The sequence below is a fragment of the Microcaecilia unicolor genome, chromosome 2, assembly GCF_901765095.1.
Source record: "Microcaecilia unicolor chromosome 2, aMicUni1.1, whole genome shotgun sequence".
NCBI lineage: Eukaryota > Metazoa > Chordata > Amphibia > Gymnophiona > Siphonopidae > Microcaecilia > Microcaecilia unicolor.
The window spans coordinates 487,570,723-487,594,008 of NC_044032.1; the positions used below are offsets into that span (position 1 = coordinate 487,570,723).

General features: G+C 48.3%; 1 protein-coding gene across 1 annotated transcript in view; it reads left to right on the forward strand.

Annotated features, from left to right (window-relative positions):
• Window positions 1-23,286, forward strand: part of NSD2 (nuclear receptor binding SET domain protein 2) — a 505,993-nt gene that overhangs the window by 378,281 nt on the left and 104,426 nt on the right. The window contains exons 17-18 of the mRNA XM_030191106.1: window positions 2,225-2,328; window positions 3,223-3,492. Of these exons, the coding sequence (XP_030046966.1) occupies window positions 2,225-2,328; window positions 3,223-3,492 (374 nt within the window). The remainder of the gene's footprint in view (window positions 1-2,224; window positions 2,329-3,222; window positions 3,493-23,286) is intronic.

The following is a 23,286-nucleotide window of genomic DNA, read 5'->3' on the forward strand; positions in this document are numbered from 1 at the left end:
TTGCCTAGTGAACGGAGTTCCTGGGAAGGAGTGTAGGGAGAGATGAGGGTGGAGAGGTCGTGAGGGGCTGCAGAGTGAATGCACTTATAAGTCAATAAGAGGAGCTTGAATTTTATATGGAAACGGAGAGGGAGCCAGTGAAGTGACCAGGAGAGGGCTGAACCTATGGAACTTTGTAAGTCAAAGTGCTTTGAAAATATGCCTCCTGGTGTACTATGGCCTTTATTTCAACCTCACTATTGGGATGCCCTTTACATTACATTACATTATATTACAATTAATACTTATAGGCTGCACATACCGAAAAAAAAATTCAGATCAGTGTTGCTTACAAAACAAGCAACATTGCAGACCCTAGATCGGTGATGGCGAACCTAAGGCACGCGTGCCAGAGAGGGCACGCGCGCCCAGCCAATTTCCCTTCATCCTTTGTGGGTACAAAAAGAAAAAACAAACAAACAAGGACTCGCAGCACCGCATTGGCTGTTCGGCTCTGCAAGGGGGGTGTCGCTGGCGCGTACCTTCCACTTCCCCTGCGTTCGCTGCCTCGCTCCTGCATCGTCTCCTGTAAGGCTCCCATCTCCCACGTCACGGCGTCGTGTCTTCCTCCCCCTGCGGCACTCTGATCGCCAGCACGTAGCCATCGCTGCTCGATTCCCGCCTTGTGCTTCAGCTGCTGTACTCCACCCCTGCCGAGCCACCGGTATCGTCGGCCCAGGTAAACTCTGAATTTAGCCCTTCTGGGAGAACATAGTCCTGGATCCGGGGTGCTAGGGCCTCTTGGGGGAATGACTGCTAGATCCAGGAGGATGCAGCTCTTTGGGGGGGGGGGGGGGGGGCTGGATCCTGGGAAACGTGGCCATTCTGGGAGAAAACTGTGCTGGATCCAGGAGGAAGCAGCCCTTCTGAGTAAAAACATTGCTGAATTCAGGTAGATGCAGCAATTGTGGAGGTGGATGAGTGCTGGATCCAAGAGGAAAGACCTCTAATGGGGGGGGGGGGGGGGGGGGGGGGGGATAAGTGATGGATCCAAGTGCATGCAGTCCTTTTGGGTGTAAATCGTCGGCCCAGGTAAACTCTGAATTTTGCGCTCATTTTTCTACACTGTTCTATATAGTAATAGTGTTTGTTTTCATTTTAGTGTTTGGAATATGTCTAATTTGAGAATTTACATCTGCTGTCTTAGTTTGCACTGGGTATGCTGGAGCTGTAACAGCTTACAGAAATGGTTTATAATGGAAAAAAAATCATGTTATTTTTTTTCTCCTATACTAGTATAATATTTTCAGTGATGTCTGTTTATATGTGCCATGGCTAGTGTAAGGGGTGTGGCTATCATAGGGGTGGAGTCATATGTGGTGGCCCCGCCCATAATGAGTACCAGCACTTTGCGATAAATAATTAGATTTTGGGTTGCTGTTTGGGCACTCGGTCTCTGAAAGGTTCGCCATCACTACTACTACTACTTAACATTTCTAGAGCGCTACTAGGGTTACGCAGCGCTGTACAATTTAACAAAGAGAGACAGTCCCTGCTCAAAGAGCTTACAATCTAATAGACAAGTGCCCTAGATCATAACAAACAACCATCTACCACTAAAACGTTTACACACAGGTCATTGAAATACAAATTTATGAGAAAGCCAGGTCTTTAAAAGTTTCCAAATAATATGGTATTATTTGCCAGAATCTTTTGCATAGTTCTTCTCATGCAGTGCAATTAAAGATGCAATGAAACTACTCCAATGCAATAGTAGACTAGTAAGTGCTGATTATGGATTCAAATGTGTTACTGGAAGTTGTGGTCAGTGTAGTTTCTTTTTTTTTTTTAGTTACAAGCCTTTTCACAGTATCCCACCTCTTCTATTCTATTGTTATATTTGTTTACAGGAGTAGCCTCTGAGTTGTATGGTTTTTTTTTTTGGGGGGGGGGGGGAGTTTTAACCATTTAGTGTTGGTAATTGAGAAGATATAAAGACTTTTTATGTACAATATCAACATTTCTTTATACATAAAGGGGTCCTTTTACTTGTGTGCACTAATAAGATGCCTGCTAAATTATAGGGTGCCCATTATATTCCTATGGGTGTCTTAGCACACTAATCGTTAATGCATGCTAAAATGCACCTTGGTAAAAGGTCCCCAAAGTGTAAAGCAGTAATAAGTGTCAATATTGGATATATTTAGATATGTATTCTTTTCCAGTAATGCTTATTGATGTGTAGCTTTGCAGGATGCCGAAAACCGTTATCAAGAAATAAAACTTCAGCGAGAAACTAGAGAGATTCAAGAAAATGATCGCAGACCTCCACCTTATAAGCACATCAAGGTCAGTTTGATGAAGGAGTAGTTTCATTTTATGGAATGTGTATAGCCAGGTTTATCTGTAAAAGATTCAGTTTTGTTTTGGGACGTGAGAAAAGGGATTCAGATGCCAAATTTGTTCTTTATACTTACAATAGCAGCAAATATAACGTAAGAAAGACAGGAATGAAGACAAAACCAATCTCATTACAGAAATAACAGAGTAAACACACATAAATCCCTCACTAGACTCTGAAGTACTAAGAGTCACTCTGACCCACAGAGCACTAATACAGAGGTACATGGCACATACTACCTGATGCAGCCTTCAGATGTCAATTTGCCCCTCAGATGGTCAGTCTGGTCCAACGCAGGTCTGTTCCAGTATGGGATATTGACACAGCAGCCCTATCTCTGATAAGAGCCCCTTTTTATAGAGAGATCACAAGCTGTAGCTATACTGCTGACCTTTTGATTGAGTCCACAGAACATTGTTGTCCTCCATTGTTGTGACTTTAGGGGTCACATGATTGTCTCACGGGCACCACATTTAGGGCACCTTGCCTAACAGCCAGGGGGTTTCATAAACAATATACAGCTTTGCCAGTCAGTGTCTCCAAGAGTTCTCAGCTATGCTAGCCATGATGTCCATTCTGATAACCTTGTTGTCCTAAATCATTGGGAACCTTGTCAGCAGCTTCATGAGGCAACATTCACTAGAGATGAAACCTCTGAGTTTGCTTGTTGTAATCAAGTTGTTAATTCTGAATCGTGCCATATATTTATGAACTTGTATATTTGCCATATAGGTACAGGTCTGTACATAGTGCTTGCTTTGCACCTACACTTTGAAATGTTAGATTACTAATGTGGCTAAACCTCAGTGTACAAATGTTGGGACTTTTTTTTGTTTCTGAAGGTAAATAAACCTTATGGAAAAGTTCTGCTTCACACTGCTGACATTTCTGAAATTCCCAAGTGCAACTGTAAGCCCTCAGGAGAAAATCCATGTGGCTTTGATTCAGAGTGTTTGAACCAGATGCTTATGTACGAATGCCATCCACAAGTTTGTCCAGCTGGTGAAAGGTGCCAGAACCAAGGCTTTACTAAACGACAGTATCCAGAGACCAAGATTATTAAAACTGATGGCAAAGGTTGGGGTTTGATCGCTAAGAGAGACATAAAAAAGGTATGACTATAAAAATGTGCTATCAGAAAGAATAGCTACACAGGCTACAGGAATACAGTTCAACTATAGTTGTATTTCTTACAGTGTAAGTCTATAGTTAAGAAGAGTACTATATCCAATGCAGGAACTTGATACATGAAATACAGCCTGTTTTTCAAGAACAAGCAGGATACTGAGTCCTCTATTGTAGGTGACATTGATGGAGCATGGACGTGGGAAGTTTTCCCCTAATCTTTCTAGAAGCAAATCTTCACAGGTACGTAAGTTACCATATTGTTATCTTGTTTGTTTTTTTTTCCGTGAAACTAACAGATGCGTTTCCTTGAAGTCTTCAGTTATCTTCAGGTTTCAATGTATTTTTCTCTTCTTTGCTCTCACGTTTTTCATTGTTGTCACTGTACTCCCCCTTAGGTTTTTCAGGGTAGCTCATTTTCTTTACTTTGAGTCTCTCTCTTCACCAGGGTTTCTTTGTAACCGCCATGGTTTAGACAGTTTTTTTTTTTTTTTTTTTCAAATTTAAGTGTTTTGAGTTCATTTTGGCTGCTTTTTTCAGCAGTATGGTCCAGAAGAAAGCCCTCTGCAGCTTTTAAAAGTAGAGCTGTGCAGCAAGACCATACCCAAAGCATATAGCTCACAACTGGTGCTTGCAGTACCTGGGCTCAGATCATAAACACTTGAAGTGTTATTGGTGCCGAGAGGACATACTTAGGTTTTGGTCACAGTAATGAGCAAATGAAAAGGCATTTTGATGTATTCCAATCACCTTAACAGTATCAGTCTCAGTGGACCCATAAACTGAACCGGATGCTGAGGATTCATCGCCTTCAAAGTAACCTTAATCTCCCTCAACAATAAGTACAAGGCTACACTCATCCTCTATAGTGCTGAGTGGGTTGTAGTAGAGATCTGGTACCAGCCCTCCAGTACAGCTCATGTGATTCAGGGGGATTTGGCCTCACTGAGCCCACCTCCAACTTGGCATTCTCAGTCTTTAAGATGAAATTGGATAGAAGAATCAGTGTGTCTTGCCCACCACCTGATTTAAGCGGTGTTCCAGGGACGTTGATATTAAGGCAGGTGCAGGTATGCTGATCCTGAAGGCTAATACTTTGCCTTAGCGTCTTCAGTGCTGTGATCCTGCAAGACATTAGTGTCAGTCAGCTGACTTAATGTACATTTCAAGTACTTGTGAGAGAAATCTTCTTGAATGCATCGATGAGCATCAAGGTTTAGATGGTAAAGGACGGAATAACCTCACTGTGGCTTTGATTTCTAGATAAGCTCCACTCCCAGCAGACTTCCCTAGCTGAGTATTTTATTTTTTATTATTCAGAGAGATTCTGGGGTTCTGGTTTTGGCGTTTTCTGAAGAGGAAGGCTAATACTATTTACTGTCAGAGAAAGTAAATGGAACCCAGCACAGAATTATTGGATGTCCTCCAATTCCTTGTTTCTCTCACCTGAAGGAGGTGTGACAGTGCCTATTTTACATGGTCCGGAGAGTGAGGTAGATGATATGAGACTTTTTTTTTTTTCTCTGTACATCCCATAAACAAGAAGGCAGCTTTCATGTACAATGTATACAGGGCACCTTCCTTTCCACTCTGTGGTGGTTAAATCTGCACTTAAGAAGGTCAAGAGTATGAGAATCTCTGAAAAAGATGATTGTGCATTGGGCTATGTTGGGAGGAAATTTTTTCAGAATGTTTCACTTTCTTCCTTCATCGCTTTGTAAGCCAGTACATTCTAGATATAAAATGTAAGAGTGGAGATTTTCTCCCTCAAGAGAAATCCGAGGTTCCTGAGTAATTAGTGCAGTAGGTATAGGAACTCACAGGTTCTTACCATTGCAAATATCGATTTACATGTCTTAAATGAAAATGTATGCCTCCAACTACATAATTCATCAACAGATGGCAGCACTGGCTTACTAAATGTGTTCACTTATTCTTTGAAATTTCTTCCTTCACTTCAGTTGGAAAGAAATAGCCGAGTGAAGAGGCTGTTTTGCTATTGCTTGTGAAATGGAAGCATGTAGTGAGTACTTGGTGTGATTTAAGCAATGTGCCATGATAGAATTTGACTGTTGAAGTCCTTCTGATTGAAATTCACCACCACATGCAAGTTGTTTATGGTGTGATAACTGTTGGTGTGAGTACTGTGTGTTGCTGGGCTAAAGTTTGTGAACCAGGAAGGGCTAATTTGTTGTAATCAAAAACAAAGTAGGTGACCCTTGACAACAATGGACAAATCTCACACAAGAAAGGTTGACAAACTTGTAGAGGGTAATTGGAGGATTACTCAAAGTATAACATTCCAACCCTGAAAACGCTGAAAGAACAATTGGGAAGTTCAGAAGTACAAGAAGAAAATTTTGTGGCAACATGACAATTCTAGGGCCTCACATAGCACAAAAAGTGCAGAAATATGAAGAACCAGAGGAGTAAAGGATAAACCACTGACTTCCACACAGGGAGTGTCGTCAAAAATGTTCTTTATTCCATATCATCATGCTGATCAATCCATAGACTGGTGGGTTGTGTCCATCTACCAGCAGGTGGAGATAGAGAGCAATCCTTTTGCCTCCCTATATGTGGTCATGTGCTGCCGGAAACTCCTCTGTATGTTCTCTATCTCAGCAGGTGGTGGTCACACACAGCAGCAGCTCTGGCTAGGCCTCCAAGCCTAATTTTTAGGTTTTGTTGAGTGCCTGGGGTTGAGGGCTCTTCTTGAGCAAGTGCAAACCTGGTGGCGCCAGGTCCCTCCTTTTCTCCCCCCTCCCGCTGGCTCCGTTAAAAAAAAAAAAAAAAATTTTGAACGTCCTTAAGGGCGTTTATTTCGACGTTTATTTAAACGTTTATTGCAGCTACTCACTGGGACACCAGGTCGTTACAGCTCGGAGCGAGAAGCAGGTAATTTTTACCTTTTTATAGCGGGCAGGGGGTTCCCCGATTGATCTCCACGTGGCCTATGGCGTCGGAGGGCGAGGGCGCGAAGAATCGCTCCCCGGACCGCGTGTGCGCTTCTAGCGGAGATGCGGGGGTTTTAAAGTCTGATTCGCCCTTGGGTGTCAGTTTGGAGGCCGGTCAGTGTCCCGGGTCTTCCTCCGGCGCGGCGGTTTTTCCCGCCATAAACGCCCATCCCCCGCTGCTCGCCTCCGCCATCTTGGCTGGCCACTCTGCTCGGACGGCTTCTTCTTGGGCCGCCCTTGAGCTGGGAGACGTTCATGCCATGGCCGCCCTTGATTTGGGCGACGGCAAAAAAAGCGGCTAAAGTTAAGCGCCGTTCTTCCCGCGCGGCTCCTTCGCAGAGTGTCGCGCCGGACGCCATCTTGGATGCGCAGCATGGTTCTCCCCCGCTCTTGCGAGCGCCGGTTGAGAGTGCGTCTAGGGCTGTGGCCCAGGCTGCTGAATTGCACAGTTTGGGGGGTTTCTCCCCCGAGTTTATTTTGCTGCTGCATTAGGCCTTCCTTATGCAGAACGCTGCCCCTTCTCCCTTGTCCGATAAAGGGGTTGAGGCCCCCGGAAGTAAACGCCTTCGGGTGGATGCCCAGGCCTTAGAGGACGCTGTTTCCTCTGATGTAGATGAGGGCAGCGTATGTGAGTTCTCCCAACGGTTCTTTGGGGATTCCTTGGAGGAGAAGGATTCCCGCTCGGATGGAGCGGATGACCCCTCTGCAGCACGGATCTTTCGCTCAGAGGATTTGCCCAACCTGTTAATGCAGGCCATGAGCATTTTGAAGATTTCCTCTCCGGAGGACGTCTCTCCCTCAGCCCCTGTTGGCTCCGCCATTATGCTGGGGACGAAGCGCCCGCCTAGAACCTTCCACGTGCATGATGCCATGCACACCTTAATTTCGGCTCAATGGGATGTCCCGGAAGCGAGCCTCAAAGTGGCTAGGGCTATGTCCCGCCTTTATCCTTTGCCTGAAAGTGAACGTGAGGCCTTTCTTTGGCCTACCGTGGATTCTTTAATCACTGCGGTGACTAAGAAAACGGCATTGCCGATGGAAGGTGGCACGGCCCTAAAGGACGCACAAGACAGAAGATTGGAAGCGGCTTTAAGGTCGTCCTTCGAGGCGGCTGCCTTAAGTTTGCAGGCCTCAGTTTGCGGCTCCTATGTGGCCAGGGTGTGCCTGACGATGGTGCAGCGGGCTTCCCCCTCGGATCCTTCCTTGAGGGCTGACTGGCCGGCCCTGGAATCGGGCTTGGCTTATTTGGCAGACTTGCTGTATGATGTCTTGAGAGCCTCGGCTAAAGGCATGGCTCAGACAGTCTCTGCGCGGCGCTGGCTTTGGCTGAAACATTGGTCTGCGGACCACGCCTCTAAGTCCCGCCTGGCTAAGTTGCTTTTTAAAGGCAAGCTGCTCTTTGGGGTCGAGCTGGACAAAATCGTGACCGATCTCGGCACGTCTAAGGGCAAGAGGTTACCAGAGGTCAGGGCTCGGGCCAGTGCTTGCCCCGGTATCTCCAGAGGACGGTTTCAGGAAGCCCGTCGGTACCGCCCGGGCAAGTCGGGCTCCTCTGCCCCCTCTTCCTTCAAAAGGAACTTCTCCCCCAAGCAGCATTCCTTTCGCAGAGACCGCTGTCCCGGAGGTACGCCCTCCGGTCCTCCCCCAGGATCTCGTACCCAATGACGGGGTCCTGGTCCATGGCCCAGTGCAGATTAGAGGACGCCTGTCCTCGTTTCTGGGCGAGTGGACCAGAGTAACTTCAGACGCTTGGGTGCTGGAAGTCATCAGAGACGGCTACAAGTTAGAGTTCTGCCGACCCTTAAGAGACGGGTTTATACTCTCTCCCTGCAAGTCTCCGGTCAAAGCTGTGGCAGTGCAGCAGACCTTGGACAACCTGATACGCCTGGGTGCGGTCGTTCCGGTGCCAGAAAATCAGATTGGCAAGGGACGTTACTCCATTTACTTTGTGGTACCAAAGAAAGGAGGTTCTGTCCGGCCTATCCTCGACCTCAAAGGGGTCAATCGGGCCTTGAAAGTTCGGCACTTTCGCATGGAGACTCTCCGCTCTGTTATAGCGGCAGTGAAGGCAGGAGAGTTCTTGGCTTCCTTGGACATCAAGGAAGCGTACCTGCATATTCCCATCTGGCCTCCTCATCAACGCTTTCTGCGTTTTGCAGTCCTGGGCCGACACTTCCAGTTCAGAGCCCTCCCTTTCGGGTTGGCTACTGCTCCGCGGACCTTCTCCAAAGTAATGGTGGTCATCGCGGCCTTCCTGCGAAAGGAAGGAGTACAAGTCCATCCTTATCTGGACGACTGGTTGATCCGAGCCCCCTCTTATGCAGAGTGCGGCAAAGCTGTGGACCGGGTGGTTGCTCTTTTGAGCTCCCTGGGGTGGATCATCAACTGGGAGAAGAGCCAGCTGCGCCCGACTCAGTCCCTGGAGTATCTGGGAGTTCGATTCGACACCCAAGTGGGCAGAGTGTTCCTGCCAGACAATCGGATTGTCAAACTTCAGGCTCAGGTGGACCAGTTCCTAGTAGCCTCTCCTCTTCGGGCTTGGGACTATGTGCAGCTGTTGGGCTCTATGACGGCCACGATAGAAGTAGTGCCCTGGGCCAGGGCTCATATGAGACCACTACAACTCTCTCTGCTGCAGCGCTGGACTCCGATGTCGGAGGATTATGCTGTGCGCCTTCCCTTGGACCCAGCAGTGCGCAAGGCGCTGAGCTGGTGGATGCAGACAGACAAGTTGTCTGCAGGAATGCCTCTGGTGACCCCGGAGTGGTTTGTCGTCACGACGGACGCCTGTTTGTCTGGCTGGGGAGCCCACTGCTTGGGAAGGACAGCGCAGGGGCTCTGGTCTCCTGCAGAGGCAAAGTGGTCTATCAACCTCCTGGAACTCAGAGCCATTCGGTTGGCGCTTTTGGAGTTCATCCCGGTACTGGCGTTGAAGCCAGTACGGGTCCTGTCGGACAATGCCACGGCTGTGGCCTATGTCAACCGCCAGGGAGGTACCAAGAGCGCCCCTCTAGCCAAGGAGGCCATGAATCTATGCCAGTGGGCGGAAGCGAACCTGGAACAGCTGTCAGCGGCCCACATTGCCGGAGTCATGAATGTCAAGGCGGACTTTCTCAGTCGCCATACCTTGGAGCCCGGAGAGTGGCAGCTATCTGCTCAGGCGTTCTTGGACATCACGAAGCGCTGGGGCCAGCCGAGCCTAGATCTGATGGCGTCATCGGCCAATTGCCAAGTGCCGCGCTTTTTCAGCAGAGGACGGGACCCTCGATCCCTGGGAGTAGATGCTCTTCTCCAACAGTGGCCGACACAAGAGCTTCTCTATGTGTTCCCGCCCTGGCCCATGTTGGGCAGGGTGCTAGACCGGGTGGCAAAGCATCCGGGCCGGATAATCCTGGTGGGTCCGGACTGGCCCAGACGTCCCTGGTATGCGGACTTGATCAGGCTCTCAGTGGACGATCCTCTGCGGCTGCCAGTGGAGCAGGGCCTGTTGCATCAGGGTCCCATGGTGATGGAGGATCCCTCCCCCTTTGGTCTTACGGCCTGGCTATTGAGCGGCAGCGTCTGAGAAAGAAGGGCTTCTCAGACAAGGTCATCGCCACTATGCTGAGAGCGAGGAAGCGCTCTACTTCTACTGCTTACGCCAGGGTTTGGCGTACCTTTGCAGCGTGGTGTGAAGCAGGCTCACTTTCTCCCTTCACTGCTTCAATTTCTTCAGTGTTGGCGTTCCTGCAAGAAGGTCTGGAGAAAGGCCTGTCGCTCAGTTCCCTTAAAGTCCAGGTAGCGGCTCTGGCTTGCTTCAGGGGCTGCCTGAAGGGTGCTTCCCTGGCTTCGCAGCCAGATGTGGTGCGCTTTCTCAAGGGAGTTAATCACCTGCGCCCTCCTCTGCACTCAGTGGTGCCTGCGTGGAATCTCAACCTGGTGCTAAGAGCCTTGCAGAAGCCGCCTTTTGAACCCTTGTCTAGGGCATCTCTGAAAGACCTGACGTTGAAAGCAGTCTTTTTGGTGGCTATAACTTCAGCCAGAAGAGTTTCCGAGCTCCAGGCACTCTCATGTCGAGAGCCTTTTCTGCAGTTCACTGAGGCAGGAGTGTCTATTCGCACAGTGCCTTCCTTCCTGCCCAAGATTGTTTCTCGCTTCCATGTGAATCAGCAGCTCTGTCTCCCTTCCTTTCGTAGGGAGGACTACCCAGAGGAATACTCTGCTCTCAAATATCTGGATGTGAGATGAGTCATCATCAGATACTTGGAAGTGACCAATGATTTCCGGAAATCGGATCATCTGTTTGTCCTGTTTGCAGGTCCTCGTAAGGGTCTGCAGGCTTCTAAGCCTACAGTGGCAAGATGGGTCAAGGAAGCCATTGCAGCGGCTGATGTGGCCGCGGGGAAGGTGCCGCCTATCCAGCTGAAAGCTCACTCCACTAGAGCTTAGGCGGCCTCGATGGCAGAGGCCGGGTCCGTCTCCTTGGAAGAGATTTGCAAGGCGGCAACTTGGGCATCGGCCCATACCTTCTCCAGGCATTATCGCTTGGCTGTGGCTGCTCGGGCGGAGGCCCGGTTTGGAGCTTCAGTGTTGCGGTCAGGGATTTCAATGTCCCGCCCTGGGTGAGTACTGCTTCGGTACATCCCACCAGTCTATGGATTGATCAGCATGATGATATGGAAGGTAAAATTATGTATCATACCTGATAATTTTCTTTCCATTAATCATAGCTGATCAATCCATAGTCCCTCCCAGATATCTGTATTGTTTATATTCTGGTTGCATTTCAGGTTCAAGTTTAGTCTTCAGTTCCTGTTCAGGAGGACTTCGTGTTCAAGTTTTTCAATGGATTCTTCAAGAGTTGAGACGAATTTGTGTTACAGTGAGCTGCTGCATTCCTCTCCCCTCCGTTTTACGGGGCTGGATTGAGACTTAAATTCTGCCGGCGCTCCCTCCCGCTTTGTGCGGCAGTAGGGCAGCTTTGTACCCCTCCCGCTTCGGCGGTGTTAGGGTCAGTCAGCTCCTCCCGCGGTTGCGGTTGCAGGATAAGCCAGATCCCCCCGCATCGGCGGGTGTGGTGTCCCTCCCCCGCTCCGCGGGGATGAGCTGGACGGATTCCCCTCCCCCACTTGTGTGGGGATGAGCTGGGTTAATTCCCCTCCCCCGTTTCGGCGGTGGTGAGCTGGGCAGAGTGTCCCTTTGTGGGTGTAATTCTCTAAGTGCTGAGTCCTGCGGATGGAGCTTGGATATTGACATACTGAGGAGTTTCCGGCAGCACATGACCACATATAGGGAGGCAAAAGGATTGCTCTCTATCTCCACCTGCTGGTAGATGGACACAACCCACCAGTCTATGGATTGATCAGCTATGATTAATGGAAAGAAAATTATCAGGTATGATACATAATTTTACCTTAAGGCACCAGAAGAAACCCAACACTGGGCCGTGTTTTGGCAGAAACATCCGCCTGCCTATGCATCAAATACAACAGTACTGTAAAAACATAAAACAGCATATAATATACAAATATAAAACACTAAGGTAAATCACAGACATATGTGTAATGCATTAAAAGTTTAAATAGTAGTATAATACAAATAAAAGTTATAAATAAAAAATTACAAACTTCAAAACATAACTGTTGAGTCATTAACTGTACTTTCAAAATGTGATAGTCAATGTAAAGTTATATTTTAAAAAGTGAATATGTTGCGTATAAGAACCATAACATACTGTATAAAATAGACTGCACCTGAAATGAGATCGAGTAAATTAAATAACAGAATCAGGTTAAAAAAAAGTAAACACACATTAAATAAATTGATGTGATAGGACCAAGGTATCACCAGACAAAAACAAAAAGGACATGATAAATTGGTTAAAATCATAGGCGGTCGGTGGCCCAACTGTTTGGGGAGGCTAAAGGGGGCGGGGTGGGGCCAGGGGCGGAGCTTACCTCCATAACTGACAACACACAGAAAAAAATAAGTAAAAATAATAGTCACAATTAATACCTTTTATTAAATTTAAATATTAGATTTGTATCATATGTCAAAGAATAAAGTGGTTGCTCAAAGCATATACTAACCACAATTGCTCAACTGCAAAACACTATGCACAACATTGTGCAAAAACACACTCACTGTACCATAAATATTACACTGGGCAGACCCCAATACACCAATATACCACCCATATGGAAAATGCAGACCATCAACAATATGAAACAAGGGATCATGATATCACAATTCTCATGTAGAGCCATTGAACATCCTTTTAGGGTGCACAATGAGCTCCTTTTATTAACGACCATATGTAGATCCTTCAAGAGGTAGTGTGTCATGATTTAGGCTGAAACCCTTTCTGATGTTACACAGGCCAATATACAATCTCTCCACCGCAAAACACTATACACAAACTTGTGCAAAAACACACTCATAACCTTACCAAACCATAACAGCACTAATTCCAAGGACAGGATGAGCTACAACCTTATGCGTGGAAAGGCAGCACTGTAATTACACTGGGCTCTAAAACACCTAGTGAAACAACCTAGTGAAGCAAAAAAAAAAACAGAAAGGGCTGCAAATACTACACGCTAGCAGAATACTGCACCTTGATCACACATGAAATACACATGACACAACAGATATGAAGGCAAAATACTGAACTGAAAAGTTACCTCAAGAAGTCGGACTCAGCATGCAGCAATACTAGAAAAATTGAAACTTACATGCAAAATATCACAGATGCACATTTCCAAAAGCTGACATATTCCAGTTAATAAATTCTGAATAAAAAATGTTTTCTACCTTTGCTGTCTGAGCATTTAGTTTTTCTATTAGTGTCTTCTGTTTTATGCAGTGTCTTCTTTCCATTTGATATTTTTTCTCTCACCATGTCCTTTTTCAAGATCTTATTTCCATTTTGTTTCTTCATGACGCCCAACTCCTTTCTTTTCCTTTCTCTCCTCTCCTATATCTGTCTCTGACACTGATCTTTGTTTCTCATCTGTGTTTTTATCCCTCCTCCAGTCCTCAGTCTCCCTCCACTTACCTCTCTAGTCCTCCCATTTTCATGTCTCTCATTCTTTGTCAGCCTCCTATTCCCTCCTATTCCCTTGTCTTTCAGCTACTGTTTAGTTCCTGTTTATTTCCCCATTTCCACTCTTTGTGCTCATCCTCTTCCTAGACTCATCTACATTCATCTGCCTCTCATCCCTTCACCAACCAGTTTCTTGCTCGTCAGTGTCAGAACGAAGAGAAGGTAGTGAAGGCAACAGCCACAAACCAAAAAGTGACCATGGCAACGACGTCAATCAAGAAAAAGGCATTACAGGCTCGCCTCCAGCTTCTCCCCTCACACAGTGTCCCGCCCTCGCAGAAACAGGAAATGCATCATCGCAGAAGGTGGGACACTGTGTGAAGGGAGAAGCTGGAGGCGAGCCTGTAGTGCCTTTTTCTTGATTGACGTTGCTGAGAAGTAAAAGGTTAAAGCACGCGCAGAGTGGGGGGGAGGGGGAGGAGGAGGGCTGCCGATTGGGAAGCCGGCAAGAGTGGGAAGGAAGGAGGGAGAGCTATCTGGCAAAAGCGCTGCATTTGTGAGGGTAGCAGCCAAAGCCTCTTATATAGGGTGCCTATGGTTAAAATGTTTCTAATTGTGAGCAGAGTTAAAGATAAGCACAACTGTGAAAAAAAAGGGGGCAGAATACTATGTTGTATGAATATCCACCTCTAAACTGAACACGAAATTGACAACCTACAGAATGCATTGTTTTTATATATAAAAACAAATACAGAGCACAGGCTCTTCTGCAGCTAAAATAAACACTCTTAAGTGAAAAGAGCTAGTATGTACTTCCATACAAGCCTACATAATTGCCACAACGTACGTCCACTATATGATGAAAGATAAAACATTGAGTCTAATGTCTTTAAAAAGTGGCTATAGTTAACCGGTTATGAATTTAAACGGTTAAGAAGATAACCGCCAGACATGATATCATTGTAAATACCTATTGAAAAGCAGCCATACAATAAAGGATATAACATCAGAACACACTAAAAACAGAGCAGCCTGAGCCACCCACAAGTATGGTAAAAAGACACTGAACTACCAAAAAAAAAAATTGTAGCAAATTTCAATGGTCTACTGTATGAAAAACCAACACTAAGATGCCAGTTGTAAATATCAGGTTATAAAATAAGCTGGAATTTTTAAAAAAACATCCAGTGCAGAAATGTTATGAACCAGTTAAAAATATGTACTACTGCAAATAATGGTGAAAACAAAACGTGTACAAGAGACTAGATATAAAATCTAAGGATAAATAGCTCAAGGCTGTAAGGGTCACAAGACTCGCCGTACAGCATTGAAGGATAAAGACTGACCCGCAGCTATGTTCAAACAGACACTGTGGCACCAAAATTGCCACTGCAACAGTTCCACAGAAACGGAACTGCATCATAACTACTGCATATTTAAATCTAAAATCATAAATAATGTGTACAATTATGATATCCCCAATGTACAGTGGTGTGAAAGCCAGCTAAAAATAGCCAGTTTGAGAAATAGCAAGTTATTAACCTAACCAGTTAGAAAAATAATCAGTCAGACTGCACAAACAGGTTATAAGAATACATATGAGAATAGAGTAAATTTATTTTTAAAAAATAATAAAATAATTAGTAATGAATAATAAAGTATGTGGCAACAAAAAAAAGCAATGTACACTGAAATTGGGGGTAATGATATGCAAAAAAGTATAAACAAGAGTTGGATTAATAGAAGGCACCGGTAACAATGTGTGCTGTATGAAGGGTCTTAGATCTAATTCAGACCATGTGGCATCAGCGTTTTAATTTTAAAAAGGAAAATGGTCTTTTGTTCTTCCTTTAATAATTGCTTATCTATATCACTACCTCTCCATGAGGTTTTCAGTACCCTGTGGACAAATTTTTAATTCATCTACAGTGTGGTCAGATGATTGCTAGTGATTGACCCAAAGGGACCGTAGTGATGGGTTTGGCTGATACAGCTCCTGTGTTCAATTAGGCCTGCTTTAATTTGACTTTTGGTCTTGCCAACATATAGGAGATTGTATGGACACTTAATGATCTATGCAGTGTTTTGTTTTGTTTTTTGTAGGAAAAAAGGTACCAGTACTCATTATGGGTGGGGTCACCATATATGGCTCCACCCATATGTAGCCACACCCCTTATACCAGCTGTGGCGCATATAAGCAGTATCATTGAAAATACTATAACAATATAGGAGAAAAAAATAACCTGTGATTTTTTTTTTTCATTATAAATAATTTCTGTAATCTGTTACAACTCCAGTATGCCCAGTACAAAATAAAGAGAGCAGATATAAATTCTCAAATTGGACAGCTTCCAAACACCAAAATGAAAATAAAATTATTTTTTCTACCTTTGTTGTCTGGTGACTTTGTTTTTCTGATCATGTTGGTCCCGGTCTCTGATTCTGCTGCTCTCTACCTCTATCCCTTAACTCCATTTCCAGTGCTTCCTTTCCATTTATTTATTTACTTTCCTCCTTTCTTCTTCATTTCTTGCCCTACATCCATAGGTAAAAGCTGGGTCCTCTGCGGACTTGACTGGAGGAAGGTATAGAGTGGCTCCAGCTTTTGCCTATTTTACCCATCCATGTGCAGTTTTTCTCCTCTTTTCCCTTTCCCTCATGTTGTCAGTATGCATCTCTTTCCTCTTTCTTCCCTCCCCTCCATCCATATCCATCTCCTTCCTCTCTCTTCCTCTCATCCATCCATGTCCAGCATTTCTCCTGCCCTCCCTCCATCCATGTCCAGCAACTCTCCCCTGCCCTCCCTCCATGTCCAGTGATTCTTCTCTGCCCTCCCCTCCATGTCCAGTGTTTCTCCTCTGCTCTCCCCTAACCATCCATGTCCAGCAATTTCTCCTCCCCTGCCCTCTCCTCCATGTCCAGTGATTCTCCTTTGCCCCCTATCCTCCCCTCCCAACCATGTCCAGTGACTCACCCCAGCCTCCATCTGCCCCCCTTTTCAGCCCTTGTCGAGTTCCAGTTCCAATCCCAGCCCCACCTGCTCGCCCTTAGCTCCCTGACAGCCCTGCTTTCTGTTCCTGCCTCCCTGCGTTTAAATCTTTTATTTTTTTTTTTACCTGAAGTTGCAGCACCGCCAGCGGCATTACTGAAAGCAGCATGCCTCCAGCCTTCCCTTCCCTCTGTGTCCTGCCTTCCTCTGATTGTAGTGTCCTGTTTCCGTGAGGGTGGGATACTGAGAGGGAAGGGAAGGCTGGAGCCGAGCCTGCTGCTTTCACTAACGCTGCCAGCGGCACTGCAACTTCAGGTTAAAAAAAATAAAAGATTTAAATGCGGAGTGGCAGGAATAGAAAGCATGGCTGTCAGGAAGATGAGGGCGGGCAGGTGAGTTGGCCCTAGGAAAAAGAAAAGGTGCTGGTACGCTGTACTGGCACAGAAAAAGCACTGTGTATGTATATATATGTGTGTGTGTGTGTAACAATGGAGGCATTGCACTTTAAATAGTAGTTTCCATATCATCAAGCTGATCAATCCATAGACTGGTGGGTTGTGTCCATCTACCAGCAGGTGGAGATAGAGAGCAAACTTTTGCCTCCTTATATGTGGTCATGTGCTGCCGGAAACTCCCCAGTATGTTCTCTATCTCAGCAGGTGGTGGTCACACACAGCAGCAGCTCTGGCTAGGCCTCCAAGCCTAATTTTTAGGTTTTGTTGAGTGCCTGGGGTTGAGGGCTCTTTTGAGCAAGTGCAAACCTGGTGGTGCCAGGTCCCTCCTTTTCTCCCCCCTCCCGCTGGCTCCGTTAAAAAAAAAAAAAAAAAAAAATTTTAAACGTCCTTAAAGGTGTTTATTTCGACGTTTATTTAAACGTTCATTGCAGCTACTCACTGGGACACCAGTTCGTTACAGCTCGGAGCGGACAGCAGGTAATTTTTACCTTTTTATAGCGGGCAGGGGGTTCCCCGATTCTTCTCCTCGTGGCTTATGGCGTCGGAGGGCGAGGGCGCAAAGGGTCGCTCCCCGGATCGCTTGAGCGCTTCTAGAGGGGATGCGGGGATCTTACAGCCTGATTCGCCCTTGTTGGGTGACAGTTTCGTGACCGATGAATGTCCCGGTCCTTCCTCCGGCGTGGCGGTTTTTCCCGCCATAAACACCCATCCCCCGCTCCTTGCCTCCGCCATCTTGGCCGGCCACGCGGCTCGGACGGCTTCTTCGTGGGCCGCCCTTGAGGTTGGAGACATTAATGCCATGAACGCCCTTAATTTGGGCGACGGCACAAAAGCGGCTAAAGTTAAGCGCCGTTCTTCCCGCGCGGCTCCTTCGCGGAGTGTCGCGCCGGACGCAATTTTGGATGCGCAGCATGTCTCTCCCCCGCTCTTGCGAGCGCCGGTTGAGGGTGCGTCTAGGGCTGTTGCCCAGGCTGCGGAAGTGCACAGTCTGGGGGGTTTCTCCCCCGAGTTTATTTTGCTGCTGCATCAGGCTTTCCTCATGCAAAACGCTGCCCCTGCTCCCTCGTCTGGTAAAGAGGTTGAGGTTCCCAGAGGTAAACGCCCTCGGGTTGATTCCCAGGCCTTGGAGGACTTTGTCTCCTCCGATGTAGATGAGGGCAGCGTGTCTGAGGTCTCCCAACGGTCCTTTGCGGATTCCTGGGAGGAGACGGATCCCCGCTCGGATGGAGCGGATGACCCCTCTGCAGCGCGGCTTTTTAGCCCAGAGGATTTGCCCAACCTGTTGTTACAGGCCATGGACACTTTGAAGATTTCCTCTCCGGAGGACGTCTCTCCCTCAGCCCCTGTTGGCTCTGCCATTATGCTGGGGACGAAGCGCCCGCCTAGAACCTTCCACGTGCATGATGCCATGCACACCTTAATTTCGGCTCAATGGGATGTCCCGGAAGCGAGCCTTAAAGTGGCTAGGGCTATGTCCCGCCTCTATCCCTTGGCTGTGAGTGAACGTGAGGCCTATCTGTGGCCTACCGTGGATTCTTTAATCACTGCGGTGACTAAGAAAACGGCGTTGCCGGTGGAAGGTGGCACGGCCCTAAAGGACGCCCAAGACAGAAGATTGGAGGCGGCCTTAAGGTCGTCCTTTGAGGCGGCTGCTTTAAATTTGCAGGCCTCAGTTTGCGGCTCCTATGTGGCCAGGGCGTGCCTGACTATGGTGCAGCGGGCTTCCTCCTCGGATCATTCCTTGAGGGCTGATTGGCCGGCCATGGAATCGGGCTTAGCCTATTTGGCAGACTTGCTGTATGATGTCTTGAGGGCCTCAGCTAAAGGCATGGCTCAGACAATCTCTGCGCGGCGGTGGCTTTGGCTGAAACATTGGTCTGCTAACCACGCCTCTAAATCCCGCCTGGCTAGATTGCCTTTTAAAGGCAAGCTGTTCTTTGGGGTCGAGCTGGACAAAATCGTGACCGATCTTGGCACGTCTAAGGGCAAGAAATTACCAGAGGTCAGGGCTCGGGCTAGTACTCGTCCCGGTACCTCCAGAGGACGGTTGCAGGAAGCCCGTCGGTACCGCCCGGGCAAATCGGGTTCCTCTGCCCCCTCTTCCTTCAAGAGGAATTTCTCCCCCAAGCAGCATTCCTTTCGCAGAGACCGCCGTCCCGGAGGTGCTTCCTCCGGTCCTCCCCCAGGGTCTCGTACCCAATGACGGGGTCTTGGTCCACGCCCCAGTGCAGATTAGAGGACGGCTGTCCTCGTTTCTGGGCGAGTGGACCAAAATAACTTCAGACGCGTGGGTGCTGGAAGTCATCAGAGACGGCTACAAGCTAGAGTTCTGCCGACCCTTAAAAGACGGGTTTGTACTCTCTCCCTGCAAGTCTCCGGTCAAAGCTGTGGCAGTGCAGCAGACCTTGGACAATCTGATCCGCCTGGGCGCGGTCGTTCCGGTGCCAGAAAGCTTGGCAAGGGACGTTACTCCATTTACTTTGTGGTACCAAAGAAAGGAGGTTCTGTCCGGCCTATCCTCGACCTCAAAGGGGTCAATCGGGCCTTGAAAGTGCGGCACTTTCGCATGGAGACTCTCCGCTCTGTTATAGCGGCAGTGAAGGCAGGAGAGTTCTTGGCTTCCTTGGACATCAAGGAAGCGTATCTGCATATTCCCATCTGGCCTCCTCATCAACGCTTTCTGCGTTTTGCAGTCCTGGGACGACACTTCCAGTTCAGAGCCCTCCCATTCGGGTTGGCTACTGCTCCGCGGACCTTTTCCAAAGTAATGGTGGTCATCGCGGCCTTCCTACGAAAGGAAGGAGTACAAGTCCATCCTTATCTGGACGACTGGTTGATCCGAGCCCCCTCTTATGCAGAGTGCGGCAAAGCTGTGGACCGGGTAGTTGCTCTTTTGAGCTCCCTGGGATGGATCATCAACTGGGAGAAGAGCCAGCTGCGCCCGACTCAGTCCCTGGAGTACCTGGGAGTTCGATTCGACACCCAGGTGGGCAGAGTGTTCCTGCCAGGCAATCGGATTGTCAAACTTCAGGCTCAGGTGGACCAGTTCCTGGGAGCCTCTCCTCTTCGGGCTTGGGACTATGTGCAGCTGTTGGGCTCTATGACGGCCACGATGGAAGTAGTGCCCTGGGCCAGGGCTCATATGAGACCACTTCAACACTCCTTGCTGCAGCGCTGGACTCCGATGTCGGAGGATTATGCTGTGCGACTTCCCTTGGACCCAGCAGTGCGCAAGGCGCTGAGCTGGTGGATGCAGACAGACAAATTGTCTGCGGGAATGCCTCTGGTGACCCCAGAGTGGATTGTCGTCACGAAGGACGCCTCTTTGTCGGGCTGGGGAGCCCACTGCTTGGGAAGGACAGCGCAGGGGCTCTGGTCTCCTGCAGAGGCAAAGTGGTCTATCAACCTCCTGGAACTCAGAGCCATTCGGTTGGCGCTTTTGGAGTTCATCCCGGTACTGGTGTGGAAGCCTGTACGGGTCCTGTCGGACAATGCCACGGCTGTGGCCTATGTCAACCGCCAGGGAGGTACCAAGAGCGCCCCTCTAGCCAAGGAGGCTATGTATCTTTGCCAGTGGGCGGAAGCGAACCTGGAGCAGTTTTCAGCGGCCCACATTGCCGGAGTCATGAATGTCAAGGCGGACTTTCTCAGTCGCCATACCTTGGAGCCCAGAGAGTGGCAGCTATCTGCTCAGGCGTTCTTGGACATCACGAAGCGCTGGGGCCAGCCGAGCCTAGATCTGATGGCGTCATCGGCCAATTGCCAAGTGCCGCGCTTCTTCAGCAGAGGACGGGACCCTCGATCCCTGGGAGTAGATGCTCTTCTCCAACAGTGGCCGACACAAGAGCTTCTCTATGTGTTCCCGCCCTGGCCCATGTTGGGCAGGGTGCTAGACCGGGTGGCAAAGCACCCCGGCAGGGTAATCCTGGTGGGTCCGGATTGGCCCAGGCGTCCCTGGTATGCGGACTTGATCAGGCTCTCAGTGGACGATCCTCTGCGTCTGCCAGTGGAGCAGGGCCTGTTGCATCAGGGTCCCGTGGTGATGGAGGATCCCTCCCCCTTTGGTCTTACGGCCTGGCTATTGAGCAGCAGCGTCTGAGGAAGAAGGGCTTCTCAGACAAGGTCATCGCCACTATGTTGAGAGCGAGGAAGCGCTCTACTTCTACTGCTTACGCCAGGGTTTGGCGTATCTTTGCAGCGTGGTGTGAAGCAGGCTCACTTTCTCCCTTCACTGCTCCAATTTCTTCAGTGTTGGCGTTCCTGCAAGAAGGTCTGGAGAAAGGCCTGTCGCTCAGTTCCCTTAAAGTCCAGGTAGCGGCTCTGGCTTGCTTCAGGGGCCGCCTGAAGGGTGCTTCCCTGGCTTCGCAGCCAGATGTGGTGCGCTTTCTCAAGGGAGTTAATCACCTGCGCCCTCCTCTGCACTCAGTGGTGCCTGCGTGGAATCTCAACCTGATACTAAGAGCATTGCAGAAGCCGCCTTTTGAACCCTTGTCGAGGGCATCTCTGAAAGACCTGACGTTGAAAGCAGTCTTTTTGGTGGCTATCACTTCAGCCAGAAGAGTTTCCGAGCTCCAGGCGCTCTCATGTCGAGAGCCTTTTCTGCAGTTCACTGAGGCAGGAGTGACTATTCGCACAGTGCCTTCCTTCCTGCCCAAGATTGTTTCTCGCTTCCATGTGAATCAGCAGCTCTGTCTCCCTTCCTTTCGTAGGGAGGACTACCCAGAGGAGTTCTCTGCTCTTAAATATCTGGATGTGAGACGGGTCATCATCAGATACTTGGAAGTGACCAATGATTTCCGGAAATCGGATCATCTGTTTGTCCTGTTTGCAGGTCCTCGTAAGGGTCTGCAGGCTTCTAAGCCTACAGTGGCAAGATGGGTCAAGGAAGCCATTGCGGCGGCTTATGTGGCCGCGGGGAAGGTGCCGCCTATCCAGCTGAAGGCTCACTCCACGAGAGCTCAGGCGGCCTCGATGGCAGAGGCCGGATCCGTCTCCTTGGAAGAGATATGCAAGGCGGCAACTTGGGCTTCGGCTCATACATTCTCCAAGCATTACCGTTTGGCGGTGGCTGCACGGGCGGAGGCCCGGTTTGGAGCTTCAGTGTTGAGGTCAGGGATTTCTATGTCCCGCCCTGGGTGAGTACTGCTTCGGTACATCCCACCAGTCTATGGATTGATCAGCTTGATGATATGGAAGGTAAAATTATGTATAATCATACCTGATAATTTTCTTTCCATTAATCATAGCTGATCAATCCATAGCCCCTCCCAGATATCTGTACTGTTTTTATTCTTATTGCATTTCAGGTTCAAGTTTAGTCTTCAGTTACTTCAGAAAGACTTCGTGTTCAAGTTTTTTCACTTGGATTCTTCAAGAGTTGAGACGAGTTTGTGTTACAGTGAGCTGCTGCATTCCTCTCCCCTCCGTTTTACGGGGCTGGATTGAGACTTAAAATTCTGCCGGCACTCCCTCCCGCTTCGTGCGGCTGTAGGGCAGCTTTGTACCCCTCCCGCTTCGGCGGTGTTAGGGTCAGTCAGCTCCTCCCGCGGTTGCGGTTGCAGGATAAGCCAGATCCCCCCACATCGGCGGGTGTGGTGTCCCTCCCCCGCTCCGCGGGGATGAGCTGGACGGATTCCCCTCCCCACTTGTGTGGGGATGAGCTGGGTTAATTCCCCTCCCCCGTTTCGGTGGTGGTGAGCTGGGCAGAGTGTCCCTTCGTGGGTGTAATTCTCTAAGTGCTGAGTCCTGCGGATGGAGCTTTGATATCGACATACTGAGGAGTTTCCGGCAGCACATGACCACATATAGGGAGGCAAAAGTTTGCTCTCTATCTCCACCTGCTGGTAGATGGACACAACCCACCAGTCTATGGATTGATCAGCTATGATTAATGGAAAGAAAATTATCAGGTATGATTATACATAATTTTACCGTGGAAAGTACTTTTCAGTATCTGGAAGGGAGGAGGGTATCTCCACTCCTCAGGTTTCTTTGGACTCTTGTAGAGGTTACTTTCCTGTTCCCCTTTGCACTTTTGGGGTTATGAGGAAAACAGAAAAGAGAGATACCAAAATAAATTATTTAGAGAAAATCCAAAGCAGTTCTACAAGGAACTGGGAAGCACATCAGTACAGTGAAAACACCACCATCTAAAGCTGAAACAAACATTCTAGAGAAATGTATATGAGAAAACTGTAAACTTTATAATATCACTCTACCGAAAAGCATTGGGATTATGACTGTAAGGGCCCTGTTTACTAAGCCACGTTATAGGCACATTAGCATTTTTAACGCGTGTTAAATTGTATATGCACCTACAATATCCCTATAGGCACATACACGGTTAGTGCGAAGT